Raw genomic sequence first — 17,993 nt, 5'->3', positions numbered from 1 at the left:
TAATTTGCGCATATCTTTTTAATACGAGCATTTTACAACAATATTGAAACGAAATCATCATTTTGAGATCTGCTGCCAACATACACTACGGGCGCTCAACAAATAAACAAAAACCGCGCACACTAACACTATATAAACAAGTCGCATAAGTACATACAGGCTCCCAATTATACATATACTAAAGCTATATCACTTTTCACTCGTTCGCGGAACGTTCATTCACTCGTTGATCTGTTTTGTTCGTTTGTTTATTGTCTTTAATAGATCACTTCATACACTGTCGCCTTTTTGTCGCCGGAACCCGTTACGATATATTTGTCGTCAGATGAAATGTCACAGCTTAGCACCGATGATGATTCTTTAGACTGTAACAACAAAATAATATTATTATGATGGTTATAGAATCTTTATATACTTACAAAATTATACAGAAACATTTATTTATAATTAATTTGTTTGCGTCGACTTTCTGCAAGATAAAAGAATAGAAAGAAACAGCAATGAATCATAAATAGAAGTAACTTAACAAATAACACACAAATCTATAATTTATGGCAAAGCTCGCCAAACGCTTCGTAAAGGCTCCAACTGACACTTACAAACGATGCCGGCATTCTATTAAATAGTTGTTATTGTTAAGTTAAATATCCTATTATTTTTATACTTAATCAACTGTGACGTTGTTTCAAATCGAAACTTTTCATAAAATCCTCTTAACTCATAAAAAAGAGACCCTCTCTCTTTTCATCATCCCAATACGACAGAAAGAGACAACTAGAATGATTTACTTTCTATGAAAAAGGTATGACATCGTCAAAACAAATAATAATTCGAGACACTCGTAGCACTACACAATTAAAAAATATTTTCTTTTACGTATTTATGTACTTGAATAATCAAATATAAGTTATCGTGTAAGCAATTAAGTAATAAAAAATAAGTTCAATAACCGTCTCTAATCGACCTTATTGTCAATATACATTGTTTTATAGTTGAAAAGCATCATTCAGTTACAATGTAAAGGAATATTGTGATAGTCAAATCTTATAAAACGGCTTGAGATTTTTATACTGACAAAGTAATGCCGTTAAATGGTTTTTGCGTTGTGTATTTGTTTGGCCGTAGAAACTAACTAAATTCAACGAATATATTATTTATCTCTAATTATAACGATTATAAATTTATTCATAGAAGTACTGATGTGGATTATAAAATTACTATTAGAAAATACGCTTCTCGAGACGGCAAAAAATAAAACTTCATCAATTCTAAATATTTGATCCTTTAGAATTTGTTTTTTTATTATTTTAAGTAATAATTATAATATCTTTTTTAATTTAAAAATAATATAAGGTTAACATAGCTTTTAACGTATTTGTTAACATAGCTTTTACACATTAAGAAAAACACTTTTTAACGGATTGAAGCTATGTATTATTATTAAAAACTTTCTTTTAGTCTACTAGTCTTTCTAGTCTACTTTTAGTCACCGTGACAACGCACGCGAAATGTCGGAAAAAAATAAAAATATGTAAATAATTATAACTTTTTAATAATAATACATAGCTTCAATTCGTTAAAAAGTGTTTTTCTTAATATAAGGTAAGTTTTGTGGTATTGTTGTATGATCTGCGCCATATTTTAAAATTATTTATTTTATAATTTCTATCTACAGTTTAGGTTAAGATTCAATAAATTATTATATCCTATTTTTGTATAAACTAAATTACCTGGAAGATACTAGCGCCATATGGAGTACGCCACGCGTTGAGCAGATTGTCTTTCCCCGTAGAGACGAACCACTTCCCGCAAGACGCGAACCGCAGCGAGAGCACGCACGACTCGTGCAAGTGGAGCTGGTATTTGTCTGGCTTCACCGCGTGGAGGACCTCCACGTTGCTGTTCTCCATGCCCACAGCCAGCCATTCGCCTGAAGAGAACATCCTTATTATGAAATTGTTAACCTACAAGGTACCTTCTGAAAGGCGTGGATATCGCAAAAACTACTGAATGGATTTAAGTAAAACTTAAACTGTCCCCTAAGCATACCATAATTAAAAGCATCAATATGATTTTTAGTTTGCGAGAAACTCGTGGACAAACATACATACACTTACGAAATTTATCACACAAACTTGCAAGGCTAAATAGATTCTGTTCAAATATTATCGACGTCCAATAATATCAACTACCTTCTATCAATAGCTCTTAAATAACCCTTTTTAAAGTTGGTCAAAATATCTGTATATTATTAATTATTTATTTATATTTAACAAACTATGTTCTAGTGCCTAGAACTTTTGCGATAAAATCTTAGAGGAAAATTCTGGTTTAAATTATCAAAACCAATAAACGCTAGAAAAACCAGCTATACTTTTTGTTTTAAGTAAACGTGTGTAATCCTAAAATGTCCAAAACCTCTCTTTACACTTAGAGGTATCAAACCATAGTTACAGTGCCACATACTTTACTTGGGAAGCGGGTGAAATTGGAACTACCGTCACCATTTCAAAATGTGAGACTGACATTGTCAGTGACAATTTCTTGGTGCGATAATTAGTACTAACCAATACTATCTACCAACATTGAATAAAATTCTAAATAAAATGTATTTATTTTAATTCCTTACATTATTAATTGCAATAGCAAAGATTAAATTATTGAACGGTACTGATTGGTATCTTAAAAGATATTATATTAATAGTACAGTTAATAAAACCTATCAGTTGTTATAATGGTTACTTTTTATTTACTGGCAATAATAATATTCATGACAGTGACCCTCTAACTGTACAATATAAAAAAATACTTACCGGTTGGACAGTATCCTAATGAGAATATTTGTGAACTGAAGTCGTGTTGTTGTAATTGCCGACCTTCCCTTAGGTCCCACGATCTGGAAAAATTTGCTCGGTTATTAACAATACGTTAAAAAACCTGTGGTAATGTGTGTGTGTGTGTGTGTATGTGGTGGGTATTTTATAACTTTTTAATTTTATGATTGTATATAAAGCTAAGCTACTAATATAACATTCAGCATTGATTGTCTTCTTTAATAAATAAATTAGACTTTTAATGGAAAGTAATGTTACATCACTGCTTTACGTTTTGCATTAATAAGGTAAACTATATAAGCATATTAATGATATTTTAAATTATTGAAACAAGAAGCTGGCAAAGGCCGGTAACGCACTCGTGATCCGTCTGGAATTTAGAGTGCCCATGGGCATTAAGACTTAACATGAAGTGAAAGGCAGGCAGGCAGGTTATTGTTCGCCCCGTTCTATAAAAAATACTTCTTAATAATAATAAAACATTTAGAGAGTAGTTTACTTTAGTGTTACTTATAATGAAATAGCTAAATAGTATTTACCTGACGGTATTATCGAGTCCTCCAGTCCACAATTTAGTACCATCCGCAGATATATCTATACACGACGCGCCGTCTGTGTGTCCTTGGAATTGTCGGACCAGGGTCTGATTGTGAAGGTCCCAAACCGCTATGTTGCCGTCAGAACAACAACTGAAGCATACCTGAAATGGCGAAATATCTAATGAGATCTTGTCATTCGCAGAACTCCGAAAAAGTTACGTGACCTGTGTTGAACTATTGACGCTACCATGTAGGTATGTGTGCTAATTTTCCAGTGTATCTATGTACAAATATATCTCCTTTTTTAAATTCCTATATATATATTTATGTACACTCCAACATAGGAAACAGTCTCATTGTTGTTTTCTTTTCAGTCAAATTATATTTTTTTTTACAAATATGAATAATAATTAAAAATTTAACTTAAGACAAATTTAAAAAGTTTGGTCCCTGTGCCACCTTTAAGGCTGTGTGTGTACCTTTGCTGGCAGCATTTCCTCGCTGTATTGCGATAGTTGAGAGGGGACTAGGTCTGGGCGTCACTGGTACTATCTACCAGTAGCCCAAAAGTCTACTCCAAAGGGAACAAAATCAAAGTTAGAGTAAAGACTCTTATATTTGAGTCTTATATAATTTGCCGCCTGCTTAATACGTTTTTAAGTGAGCTGGAGTCATACCCAGAAGAATTACTAATACTGGATTATACTGAATTCTTGGCCGTAAATTTGGTAAATGTGTTGTGTGTATATGAAAGAAAAAAAATAATGCTTACTTTAGAATCGGGACTTATAGCCAAAGCGTAACAGGCAGGGGCTGAAGAGGTCAGTTCAGCCTTAATCCGTGGCGTTGGTGACGCGAGGTCCCATATTGATAGGTTGGAGGCTTCACCGCCCACTATTAAGGTTCGCCCGTCTGGTAATAACTTCACTGATCTTATGTAGTTATCCCGTTGCTGAAAAGGATTACAAGAGTTTTAGGAAAATAATGTAGACATACGAATGTCTAGTTTTGTAAATATTTTAATTAATTTTCGATTCTAAGTACGCTTTATTCAATATATTAATGGTGTATAAGAATGTAACAATTACAGATTTATTTAAATTTAAGTTATGAGTCCTAATTAACTAATTATAGTTTAAAGGTGTTAAAATATTGTATTATTTACATATTATAATTATTCAAAAATATAATTTAGTGTACTTTTGTATGCGGGTGTTTCGAAATTAATAATGACACAGGTAACGGTCTAAACTGGCGACAGTTACCGACTCACCAAGCAATCCAGTTGGCTGACGGGGGCTTTACTGGGCTGGCTGATGTCCCACACTTTGACGCAGCCCTTGCCACCAGTATACACGTACTTTGTGGGGGAGGACACGGTCACAGCGCACACGACTTCGCCGTGCGCTAAGGCCGACACTTGACGTGCGTGGCGGGGGATCCCCGGGCCCATTAAGGCATCGGGGGGGAAAGGTACGGGCTGCATTTGGCCCTCCGCTGAAACGTGGAATGAGTATGCCCTGAAAATAAGTTGATTGAATTTATTTTTAGGGTAAATCAAAATTGTAAATTAAATAATGAACTACTTGGCAGTGAGTTTTGTTGAAAATTAGGTTCAAAATTCAAAAAAAACTTCTTTATTTGTTTAGCTGTATGTACAATAGAATTCAGATTGAGGCCTCCCTAGTAAGTCATAGACCTATGACAGGGAAGCTTCGCTCTTGTTTAAATTTACAAAGTTTCATCAAGGGTAACCAACACAATTGGTTTTAAAAACGAGGGTACTGTAAACGTAACAAATATATGTGTATAAAAGTTTGTGGAAGACGAAACAAATGTGTGCGCGTGTGTGCCTGAAAAGATGGATTAACAAAATAAATATATTAGAGGATTTAACAATGCTTCTGTTTTGTTATAGTTAAGTGTATCGAGCCAATGGTTTAAAGTTATTATTTTATTAGTTTTATATTAGACAATTATAGATTAGGATTAACCGTAAAATATTGTATAGTGAGTATAAAGAAAGCAAACAGAAAAGTCTGCAAAACTTTACGTTTATAAACTCGATCATAATTTATAATATATGTATATATACAATATATTTTTGAGCCACGCATATAATATCACCTAAAAGATAGTTGTAAAACATATAATCTACTTCAGACGCATTTGTCCTTTCAAGGACCTTTAAAAATACTTACGGTTTTCCTCCAGGTATAGGAGCAAGCGCGGCGGGTCCTATCGGTGGTCTTAGGGGCTCATAGGCCAACGCCGCTCGTGCTGAATACCCCGCCAGGCCGTATGCGTCATGGGCCCCGTTCCCCAAATAGGGATATTGCAGCGCTGGCGGCTTCACCGCCGCTTTTAAGGGCGCTGCGACCCCGCTTGCCCCAGACGTAGGCGTCACAGGCTTCGATATGGGCGTACTTGGTTTTTCATCTAACTTTTTTGCTGACGGTGTTGACGCGTTGCTAGACGTTCCGGATCTGGAAAGACAAAAGGAATTTGATTATTGTTTCTTATTTGACTTAATATGAATTATCGTTGACATGATTCATAGATAATCAATACTTTCATCTCTTAAGATAATTGTAATGTTATCGTGTATATTAAATGCCACTTGGTATATATCACTTGAACGCTTTGGTTTCAGGAGAACAGTCAGCAATCTCACCGGACTCTATGCTCAATAGATTTTGCTTTTTTGTATGCAATTATAATGTAGTTCTCTCAATATAAAGTCGCAACCTTAGAATCAAATGCGATACAATACTGTATCACTATTAGGAGTCACAGACTGGCTGGAGTGATATATTTTTTATCTATTCTTATTTCTCCCACTTCACAAACATCTACATTTAATCATTTTGTCACAGGTCACTAATTCTATACAGCCTATATTACAAAGCGTTAAAGTCTTCAATTAATTTACGAGGTGTAAAACAAACGGGCCGATTATTTGTTGAGATTACATTAACTTTAGGGCGCGTAATGCCATGTAATGTTATGTATGCAGACTGTCGCCAATCGTTTAATATACTAGTGTGGCTTTTGTTTTAGCAATTATTATTTATAACTAATTATATTTATTATAAAACATTGGAAGAATATATACGATATTGAAGTTGAACCAAATAATTTTGTATCTGTTTTATTGATATTTTTTAAAAGCAAGTATCGGTGATGGTGGGATCAAAAGGTGACCAGTCTTCTGATCCTAACGATCTAAATCTACTCTTCTTTTGACCGAACCCTGAATTTTGGGTAATTATATTATATTTGTATGTATTATTGAGTTTTCTTATAACTTTATCAAAGTTGACTAAAAACATTTTGAAATGGTTATTAAAAAAAACCCTTTAATTTAAAAAAAGTAGGTCTCTTATCAATACGTAAATACAAATTGATGGAAAGAGACGAAAGAGTAATTTTCTTAAAGGAGTGCAATTAGAAAATGGGCAAATGACTATCATAGCGTGAAATACGATGAATATATTTATATGTAAAATTTACATATATGTTAAATGTCTAATCAGATTAATCACAGGTAATTGGGGTGAATCTAAACTGTGTTCACTGAGCGTAACCAGTTTGAGAAAGGATATTATCATTGCTTACCGAAGCGTGTATATTTGAATGTATGTCGCTTACTATTTCGCCTTATACCCCAGAGGGAATATAGAAATATGTAAATACCAGGCGTAATTGTTACGAGTCGTGTATAAAAACATTTTAAGCTTCTTAGGGAGAAAATAGTTCCACAGCTCTGGAAACTAGACCGTTCTAGTAGACGGGCCTAAAAGACTCCGATTCATTGTAAAAATGTGGGTAAAAACGAAATATTTAGTTCTCTGCTACTAAAATCATAACTATCAGAAATAATAAACATTACCGAAGCAGCAATCGTCGTAGCCGAAAATTCGTTTTTCATAATGAAGGTATAATAGACATTAAACATAGATTTAGTTACATCATAATCTGTGAAAATTCCCGCCAAAAATGACATTTGAAAAAATTCTATTTAACGAATTATTTTTATTAACTTTCGTTTTCTTCAAATCCACCAGGCGTTAAATGGTTTAAATATTACAATCTAATCTCTCTACTTAATAGTATGGTTTCTTAAATCGCCTTAACCGTGCAAAAGCTCGACAATTAGTGACCATAATACGTACATGGAATTATTTACCTCATAAGGCTTCTTTTAAACGGATAAAGTCATTAGGAATTTATCGTGCCAGACATAAGTTAAGCGACCCTAATTCCAGGTAACCGAATGTGAGATACATTCTTGATATATTTTACTGTATACATAATATTGTCGGTATATGTACCACTAACTTTAAACTAAAATTGCGCTTTCAAGGAAAAATTGCAGAAAGAAATTTATTACGACACAAAGCAATTTCTATAACTGGTAAGAGAAAGCATTTACTTGTCGTAACAAACATTAAATGGACGCAAAAATATATGGCTTAGGGCGGTTACGGGACTTCAAACAATTACTATATAAATTATAAAGAGAAAAGTTTTGCTACATTATTCATGAGTATAAATTATTTTAAATCTAGCGAAGTCAGCACTGCTTTGAAATAGGAGACAATTATCATTAATGGAAGTTTGACCATATTTATAATGCATACAAAGGATGAAGTAATGAATCAAACTTTCTCGATTGTTCCTCTCTGTGACGTGTTTATCAGGATCAGAAGCGATAAAACTTTAGTTTTTACTAAAAGTTGGAAATAATTGGAAGAGTAATACTTTTGTTATTTTTTTAAAAATATATGTTCAGCATAACTGTCATATATTTTAGAATCGCTTGTAACATATACTGTAAAAAAGGCATTTTACATGATGTGGTGTACTTGAATAAAATCATTATTCTAACCTGGGGCTGTGAGGTGGATGTTCCTTTTTTGGTTGCAATTTGTCCAGGCCATTTTCTCTTGGCGATGGCGCACCGTTGTGCGGTGATGTTGGCTCTTCACTAGCGTCGTCTACTACTAATTCCTGGAATTTAAAAAAACGTGGGTATTTACGCTAATATTTTCATTAAAATTTGGAATACTTTTAAAATGGTTACGACAAGGGTTTATCCTGCATAACCCAAGGTTTGAGACCCAGGCGGACATGTTTCATTTGACATAGCCAACTACATTGAAACACCAGGAACTTATACCGGAGTACGTAAACCACGTCAATGATCTATGGCCATTTGCGGTCCTTTCTAAAATTCGGATATTAATTACATAAATATCAACTTACATGCCCCATGTCCTTCTCTTCCTTCTTCGGCTTTTTGTGGTCAGGCTCCATTGGACTTCGCGTTCTATATTTTTCCCTCTCGCCAGGCGATATTGAATTTCTCTGTAACAAAATATATTACATTATGTTTTTATTAAACATTTTAAACAAATAAGGAGATATAGTAGGAGGCTATAGTAGATAATGATGCGTTCAAACCTCGCATTCACTTTCTATGTGTGCAATTAACGCTTTCTCGTCTAAGTAAAACATTGTAAGCAATCAAGTATGTGCTAAACACGGCAAATAAAACAGCTAAATCCTTTTGAAATCGTAATTTCAGTTCACAAATGAATATTTATTTTAATTAAAAAAACATGGCCTATAGTGCGTAAACATAATACTGCTTATAGCAATCAATCGATCATTGTTCGCAAATAAATCGGTGTGCAGCGAGGCAGAGTACAGTCAATATCAATATCAAAACACGCTGAGGCAGAACAAACTCACCGCATGATTAGCTCCGAGTGGTCAGTCCCCCCTAGTGGGGGGCATTTTGGACGAGCGCGCAAATGCGAACTAATGAAATAATCATATACGCGCGTCAAACTACCTATATCGCATAATAAATATTAATTGGACGCTTTAAAAGTATCTTTTAAATAAACGAACGTCGAATTAATTTCATTTGTTTTAACCATAGATAAGAATATATTAAAAAAATAAATGGCTCAGGGCGGTTATGGGACTTCAAACATTTACTATCTAAATTATAAAGAGAACGGTTTTGTTTTTAAATGTTGGTACTCGTAAAGAGTGGCGGAGAATTTATTGCCAGTTCTTCTCTTGCTTCTCTTCCGTTCTACGCTCTTAATTTGAGAACTGGCAGTAAATGTAAATTTAGAAGCATTTTATATACATATCTGTTTTTGACGTTCATAAGTGTACCTATATGAATAAATGATTTTGAATTTTTGAATTATTGTAAACTTCAAATTAAAATGCTACATTATCCCTGAGTTTAGAACTATGACTATACATTTGTAACAAACAAATAATATATAAATTTCATAAAACATGATATAATATATTAAAAAAATATTCAAAGTCATTGTAACAGCGCCCTGTTGATGTTTATATCAACGTTCATATTTACAACACTAACTTAAATCTATCGCTTGTCTTCACTGATTTAACAATGTGAAAGCTAAATAGAAAATTTGCTAACTTGTTTTTCGGTTTTAATAGATTACAACACAGTTGGCGCCTTCAAGTGACGTTTGTCTTGCATTTTTTTTTTTTTAATAATTTTATGGCCTGGTAACGAGACCTTTAAGCCAAGTTTGTCTTGCATTATGAGTGACAATAAATTATAGATTTGTGTTATTTGTTAAATTAGATCTTTTTTGTGTTGTACAACTGTTAATAGTCTGTGCAAAAAAAGTAATTAGATATCTAAATGTTTCTGTGTAATCAAATTTTGCAGAAAAAAAGATTCTATATTTAATTACATTAAATTACAGAGGTGTAATGCCCACATTGTATAATATGCGTTCTAATACTTATGTCATAAATATTCAAATCCCACGCGGATTTATCAATATACAGTTGAGTGCTTTCCGTGATTTGCAGATGCTATTTCAATGTGAAACCGTGTATGCAACACTGTTCGTAATATCGCCTTTATGTAATCAAATGCTTTTTAAATATATAATTTATATTTGCCTGTATTAGGTAGTCAAAGTCTCTATTTGCATACATTTTAAGTTTGAAGTTATTTATTTATTTACAAATGGCGGTACAACCTTTTAGCCTCAGATTTCTGTATCTGTTTCGTGATTTATTTTTTCTTATAGGCAAGTAGGTGATCAACCTGTGCCTGACATAGCGTTGACTTTTTTGGTCTAAGGCATGCCTGGTTTCAGTCCGGAGTGTCCATTGATGCACAGATAGTCCATTGATGCACAGCCTGGGATGGTACCTACGATGCCAGGGATGAAAGTCGCACGTTGAAACCACTAGGCCAACACTGTATATTTTGTTCAGTAATTTAAAAATACGTGCTCGATAAGCGTCATTATCGTAAAATGAAGTTACGGTAATAAGTTAACAGGAATGCTAGCAGCTGTACGTAAAATTACAGGCTTTAAACCAATCGAAATACCAAATTGCTTGTAACTGATCTCGAATGAATAATGGACCGGGTTTAATCTGACATCGTCTGGGGTTCGCCTGGAGGGGTAACGGGGCCTAATTTTACGAGGCACTAAGTTAGAGGCTAGTGGCAACCGGCTGTTAATTTGCCACGCCGACCTGTCGCCGCCCGCTGTGACTTACAGCACTGAGGCGTAAACTTTATGTCCGAAATGTCTCGTTTTATTGTGATAGCATTCGAATTAGTATAGGCTTTAGAAGACACTGGGCGTGTCGCATATTTAATATAATTATTCACATCTTTCTGATAAGACATACTTAAATAATAAATAAAATATGTGTTTATTCATTTTAAGTACAATTGCATTACAATGTGTAAGGTTTGGGAACCCTTTTAAGTAAAAAATACCTGTGTCAGGGTTTCCAGCTCTTTAATAACAAACTTAATTATACATTCCTTAAAATATTTAATTTATATATAATTTAGTTACATCTTTTTTTTTTGTTTTTTTTTGTTATTGATTTTTAACTGTTATCAACACGCTTGAGTGCATAAGTGAGTGTGTGAGTACAAATGTGTGAGTGAGTGAGTCAGTGAGTGAATGAATAAAATCTGTAACTACATACTAAGCCTCAGAAGAAGCTCCAACTCTGCGTAGGGTATGTTCATGAGCCAGTCCTTTAGTCGTATTTTTAGATTGTAGACGGTAAGCGGGTAGATGCTACTAGTATTAGATTTTTTATAGAATATGCAAAAGGGCAGGAAGCTCACCTGTTGTTGAGTCATACCGCAATTACAATTAGTCATACCGCATTGTCTCAGTCGACGACAACTTTGTGAATAAAGTGCAATTTATTATTTCAAACATATTAGTATTTTTTACATGTACATGTCGAAATGTACGAGCCAAGGCTGTACATTTCGCTCACTCAGGCTTTCTTAGTTTTATAAGCATGGCAATTTATCAACTAACTAAATCATGGTAGTTACGCCCCGAGAGTATAGCCGGACGTACTCTCTTCAACTGTTACATTGCATTAATTCGTTACATAGCAATTAACATTTCATAATCTTAATTATATTCTATTGTTGTACGCGAGTGGTTAATATAGAGTAAACATGAAATCCTCTATTATTTAAAGCACTCCGACGTATAGAATGTTTGATTGCAGTCGACAAAATTGTTTAGATAAAAGCTTTTACGATTCAAATCAACTGATCAAATAAGGTTTAAATTGGAGGACCATTAATGTCGATACTTGATACTTGACCATAAAGATTTGTAGTGACAAAAGACGAATAAAGGTAGGCGTTCAAAGTTGTGTAGACGGAACCTAATTTTACGACCACCCAATCCACATTGCTATCGAATTTCAAGAGCTATTTCAAGAGACCTACGGAACGAGCTATAACGTGACGTGTCCAATTCGATTGGTTGGATTTTATGTTGCTCGTTTGAGCTGCTCGCGTGAGAGCAGGCCATTTGTGGTTAGTCATTAATAAATTGAATTTGCGGTCTGTAGTTTGAATTAGTCAGGAATAATATATGTACGTATTAGTACCAATATTTTCCGTAATTATTTAACGCATTATCGGTCAGGCTATTAACGTCATTATTGGGTGCTTAACCTATATGATTAAGGTTTTCCAAGAAAACGAATTAAGAACAATAATGTGTACGAAATCTCTATACAGAACGATATGGATGATAGCTCTCATATTCGAACGGAAAAGTAAATAGAGCTAATCTGTACTTTATCCCATTACGTGGGTCGACCACAAGAAAAAGGCAATTGAGTTGGGTTCGAGAGGATCGGGAGGACGGGAGGGGCGGACGCTAAACAAGTATGAGACTGTACAAGATCCGACAAGAGGACTTATCGGCTACCGTTTGCAGAGGTCGCGCACATGTGTCGGCGCGCGGGTGGCGGGGCGGGCGAGGGGGCTCCCTGACGTAACGTATAAAGTGGCAACACACAGGCACGCTGTTAACGCCGCCCGGGCTTATTGTCTGCGGTCACGCGACGAGCCGTTTAGCCGCGCGCCCTGGCGCTGCTGCCGCCCGGTTAACCGGAAGGGGGGCGGTTAACCGGACGCTCGGGGGCGGAAACGGGGGAAATAGATAAATAGACCGCCCGCCGCTCGGAAATGTACGGATTGAGTTCTGACTATATTTCAGGGATAATAGTTTTGAAAAGTTATGTGATTTACACGCGACATTTTCAACTTTTATCGCGACTACCGGTTTTATATAAATACGACCTCTTCATGACACTTTGGTAATCTTATCCGTGTATTCGAAAGATTCTCTACTTTTTCGTTTAATGCAAATGAAACATATGAATAGCAAAGATATGTACCTATTAATAATCACTTACGCGTGTAAAAATGAGGCTTTTATGAAAATTCATTCATGCATAAAGACTTACGTTATTAAACCGGTTGCTACCTTAACGTTTGTAAAATAATTAAACGATGGGCAATCACTCGGAAACGGGCACCCGCGTTCTTCGGAAACATGGCCCAGGCTACAAAAAATTAATCAGCCGAGATCGCGTATACCACGGGGCGCATCGCGACTTTAAAATTAACTTCGGCGGTTCATCGTATACATAAATAATGGAGGTATTTCTGAATACGCATTAAACTGCCATAAAGAATACATTAGCATAAATTTATGGTAGCGAGTCGAGGTATCGAGCGCGTTTTTACGTGACTCGTAAAGTTTATAGTCGCGAGTGGTGGATTGCGTTTACTGCGCTATCGCTTTATGGCCGACCCCAAATAACTAAATTGTTATAATTACTCAACGATTAATTCCAACGCACAAATATACAGTATTTACAATATTATTAATCTACAGATCGATAATAATATTTTTCATAGAAGATTTAAACAAATTTAAAAAGTTTGGTCCCTGTGTCACCTTTAATGCTGGCAGCATTTCCTCGCAATATTGCGATACTTATTCGTTGAGCGAGGAAAGCACCAACTTTGGGATCACCGATACTATCTACAAACTTTAATCTTTATTTAGCGCCTGTGCACTGGAACCGCACAGCCCTAGAGTCTCTAATCTAACTCTAAAAGGTAACAAAAAAGTAAAAAAAAAAATCAATGGCGATTCAACATTTTTAGGCCTAGGCCACGGATTTTTGTATCTGTTTCATGATCATCTGTCAATTAGTAGTAGTAAGTAGGTGATCTGCCGGTACAGCTGAAGCTCCAAACATTTAGTGACCTTGATTTAAGAAATATTTACAAAACGTTGACCGAATATAAAGACGTGTAATGACACACGAAACTAGGTAATTCAGGTGTTAAAGTTGTTTCAATAAAGTATGTAAATGTCGATAAGCAATCTCATCTTACCCTTTGCTCAATTACAGGAGTAATTAGCACGATTAACACGAGCGAGGGAGGTGGGAGAGGCAGAGGAACGGAGGGACGATCGCTTTCACGCACGCAAACAAATGTCACGTGGCAGGCTGCGCCTTAATTAAAACGATAATTGAGTTGACTTGTGAAACTCATCCGCCATTTCGGAATTCCAAGAGAAATTTCATACTCTCGAAACTAAAGCCCTTGAGTGTCAACGACTTTAATTTTGTGTTAGCGAATTTGCGGTCGCGGGGCAAATTTTAATATGCTCTTTGTGGAATTACTTAAATAAATTAACTCGAGTTGCGTTGGGTGACAACTCGCTTGGAAAATTGTTATAAATCATGTTGGAGCCGTTCGTTTAACGGAATGGTGATTTCTTGGCTAATAGTTGACTTCACGAACATTAACGACCGACAAATAGTGTTTTGTTTACAGCTTACGAGTTGCAATCCCGAGAACATCTATTTGAAATATGTATGACTAATTAGCCTCTGCCAATACTTTCTACTAACAGCCTGTTCAGGCTTCGAACAACTAGACTTTTGTTATTTTTAATAAGTAATAATAAATATAAAATAGTATACACACATATTTATTATGTTAGAGTAAATATGGAAACGTTCCATTTTCAAACCATCATACAAATTTGAAAAGGAACTTTCGTACTAAAAATACAGTCTAAAGATAGTATAAGTGAGGAGTGTTGACAAATTCAAGCGTCTTAAATAGTGATCTCAGACGAGGGGAGGCTAAATCCCTCCGAGAGTGCAATATGTGAGGCTCCGAACTTAATACCGGGGATAAGCAATTCGTTACACCTCTGCAAGTGATTCACTGCTAGCTAGAATTAATTTGTTGGTAACGGTGGATGGTATTACACTTTTGCCCTATAGAAAGGAACGTTGTTAACGCAATCAAGTTGGGATATTCTGGGTATGTTCAAAAATAAGTAAATCTAAGATTGTAATTTTACTGATTAATCAAAGCAACATAATATTGTTATAACTTTTAGTAAAATACACGTGAAATTAAAAGATAAATACATAAGATACCTTATAAAGGTATTATGCCAAAAATAGGTCCAACGAAAGGTCGGATTGAGGGCTTGAAGAGCGATTATTTGAAACGAGCCGTGCCCGGCAATAAAACATTAAACACGTAACACGTTTATGCGCAACGACAACCCTAGCGAGTTCCACCACTTCGTTAATCCGGGGCGAGGGCAGCCCTAAATTAGGGTCGAGACAAGCCTTAAGCCCCCGGTCGCGACGGGGGATTTATATTGTTATTGCTCCGCGTCCGGAATTATACGAGGGTTGAGGGACTAATGAAAGGGGAAATTTAATTCCTAATGATTCTCGTCTTAGCCCGTAACGAGGAAACTCGGAAAACTGACTTTTTTCATCAAATCTTTTTAATTGAAAGCGAAAATTTATTCATTAAACATTCTCAATGCTCGAACACGTACCATATGTAAATTTGAGATAAGCGCGGAGGGCGTAGTGCAAGGTGTACTGGCGTCGTATGGGAACAGGCCACGACCGCATTGTTAAACACACCGACTACAGCTATATCCAACGCATACATGCACCGCTTAACAGACACCTCACGACGCCAATTTCATACTGTTTATGTTCATAGATAAAATAACGTATAATCTAAGACTAAAAGCCGCATAACTTTGAGTAATATTAAGACAAACGAAGTTATGATATTACACAAAATATTAATATTTTAATATTTAGTACATATATTTGATTGTAATCATTGTATAAAAGAAATAAAAAAATAATTACAACTTTTCTTCACAGAAATAAAAAAAACAATTTTTAATACTAAATCAGTGACTACAAACTTTTTACTTCCATGATCATGTATCAATTTAAAGTGATGATCTAGATGATGATCACCTAGGTGATCCTCCTGTGCCTGACACATGCCGTCGACTTACGACGTACGAGCGAATGTTAAATGCGCACATAGAAAGAAAGAAATTGGTGTAGGGGACCAACCTACCACAGGAATAAGAGCCACTAGGGCAAGTCTGCACAACTGCTCACTTTTCAATTTCTCAACAAAAACTCGGTACAAATGTCAAGTGAAGCAGTAAACTGTGGATAATTAGAGGATATAACCCATAGCTCCCGTGTTCCGTGCAAGTTGCAAGACCCTCCCATTACGGCGACTAATTGTGATAAATTATGAAGACGCCCGCCCGTCTAACTGCTAATTATATGCACCGATTTCAATTATCTTGATGTGCTCTGCTGAATTCAATTCCATTTTCAATTCTGTTTTTCGTCTGCATACTATGCTTCGAATATATTCCATATTCGAAGCATAGTGTCGATTAACAATTGAGATGTTCGATATATACTTATGTATATAACTATACTTGCAGTGTTGGCCTAGTGGCTTCAGCGAGCGACTCTCATCCCTGAGGTCGTAGGTTCGATCCCAGGCTGTGCACCAATGGATTATCTTCTATGTGCGCATTTACCATTAGCTCGATCGGTGAAGGAAAACATCGTGAGGAAACCGGCATGCCTTATTATGCCGGCTGATCACCTTATTAGATTAACAAATGATCATGAAACAGATACAGAAATCTGAGGCCAAGACTTAAAAAGGTTGTAGCACCATTGATTTATTTTATTTTATATAACTATACTAATAACTATACTTAATATTATATTTAAAATATTATAATGGTATGTAATAAAATGTTATTTTTAATATCAATATGATATGATTGGCGGTATCAGTTTCATATTACTAACTCTGTGTCTTGAGTGAATCTCGGTGATTGTAGTCTGTTGGCGAATTTATAGATAGACTAGCTGTACCTACTCTACGGTTCCAACCGCATTAATTTGTTTGTAGATGTTTTACAGCCTTAAGCGTTTCTTAGTAAATAGACTTTTTAAAACTGTGGTACATGACTTTGTTCTATTTCAATAGTTACCGCAGTGTACGCGATGTAGTTTTCCCATCTTGGGTTACACAATTGTAATTTCATACATTTATTGAAAATAAAATATAGCCTATATACATCTAGGATAACGTACGGTTTAAATTGTAGAAGAATTTTTCAAATCAGTCCTGTAGTTTTCAAACAAACAATCATCTTTTTTATTAGTGTAGAATACGTTTTGTTTATTTTAAAACAATATAATTACTGATATATGTACAAAACTAACTAAGAAACCACGTACAAAGATGATATCTCAAAACCACGTTTTATAATGGCCGACAGTATTAACAATTCAAATTTCGAATAGTACAGGTATATTGTAGAATTCGCTCAAAGGGTAATAGTAACAGTGCATAGTGCATATGGTTTGCGGTATGCGGGAGGGCCACACGCGTCGCAGACGTACGGCATTAAGCGTGTTCCTGCACGTCACTCTTGTGGTTGCTCGCCACTCTACTGTATTAATCAATATATCTATATATTACTATAGATAAAGCGAGTGGATCTCAACAATTATTTTTCATTTAAAATGTTCGCATATAATCCCTGTTCGCTTTTAATATTGGTACCCACTTCAATTTATGAAATTACCAAACTCCGTAGCAAATATCAATTTCAATATATCCGATATCTCATACATAGCGCATATTACTTCAATATAGCGGGATTTCTATTATCGATATCAAAAGCAAAACAATGAATTTACAATCTATACAAAATATTGTACTGTTTTGATTATGAGCACAACGTTTTATTGTATTGCGAAACTAGAGCTTGCTCGCGGCGATATCCGCTTCAAAGAGTTTCTTGTTTGGATTTTAAAGTATTCGATATTATAAGTACGAATATAAAATATATAT

General features: G+C 35.1%; 1 protein-coding gene across 2 annotated transcripts in view; it reads right to left on the bottom strand.

Annotated features, from left to right (window-relative positions):
* The window catches only part of LOC123707228 (protein groucho-like), a 51,126-nt gene continuing 33,133 nt past the window's right edge, over positions 1 to 17,993 (bottom strand). For both annotated transcript variants that reach the window (XM_045657097.1, XM_045657099.1), the window contains exons 8-16: positions 8,642 to 8,743; positions 8,265 to 8,386; positions 5,575 to 5,859; positions 4,647 to 4,893; positions 4,146 to 4,325; positions 3,374 to 3,534; positions 2,814 to 2,896; positions 1,731 to 1,930; positions 1 to 365 (exon numbers count right to left, since the gene is read on the bottom strand). In XM_045657097.1, coding sequence (XP_045513053.1) covers positions 258 to 365; positions 1,731 to 1,930; positions 2,814 to 2,896; positions 3,374 to 3,534; positions 4,146 to 4,325; positions 4,647 to 4,893; positions 5,575 to 5,859; positions 8,265 to 8,386; positions 8,642 to 8,743 — 1,488 coding nt within the window. In that variant the 3' untranslated portion in view covers positions 1 to 257. The remainder of the gene's footprint in view (positions 366 to 1,730; positions 1,931 to 2,813; positions 2,897 to 3,373; positions 3,535 to 4,145; positions 4,326 to 4,646; positions 4,894 to 5,574; positions 5,860 to 8,264; positions 8,387 to 8,641; positions 8,744 to 17,993) is intronic.

This window comes from Pieris brassicae, chromosome 3, assembly GCF_905147105.1.
Source record: "Pieris brassicae chromosome 3, ilPieBrab1.1, whole genome shotgun sequence".
In the NCBI taxonomy this organism is placed as follows: domain Eukaryota; kingdom Metazoa; phylum Arthropoda; class Insecta; order Lepidoptera; family Pieridae; genus Pieris; species Pieris brassicae.
Note: the sequence above shows the minus strand (reverse complement) of the source record. Positions and strands in the feature narration are given on the sequence as shown.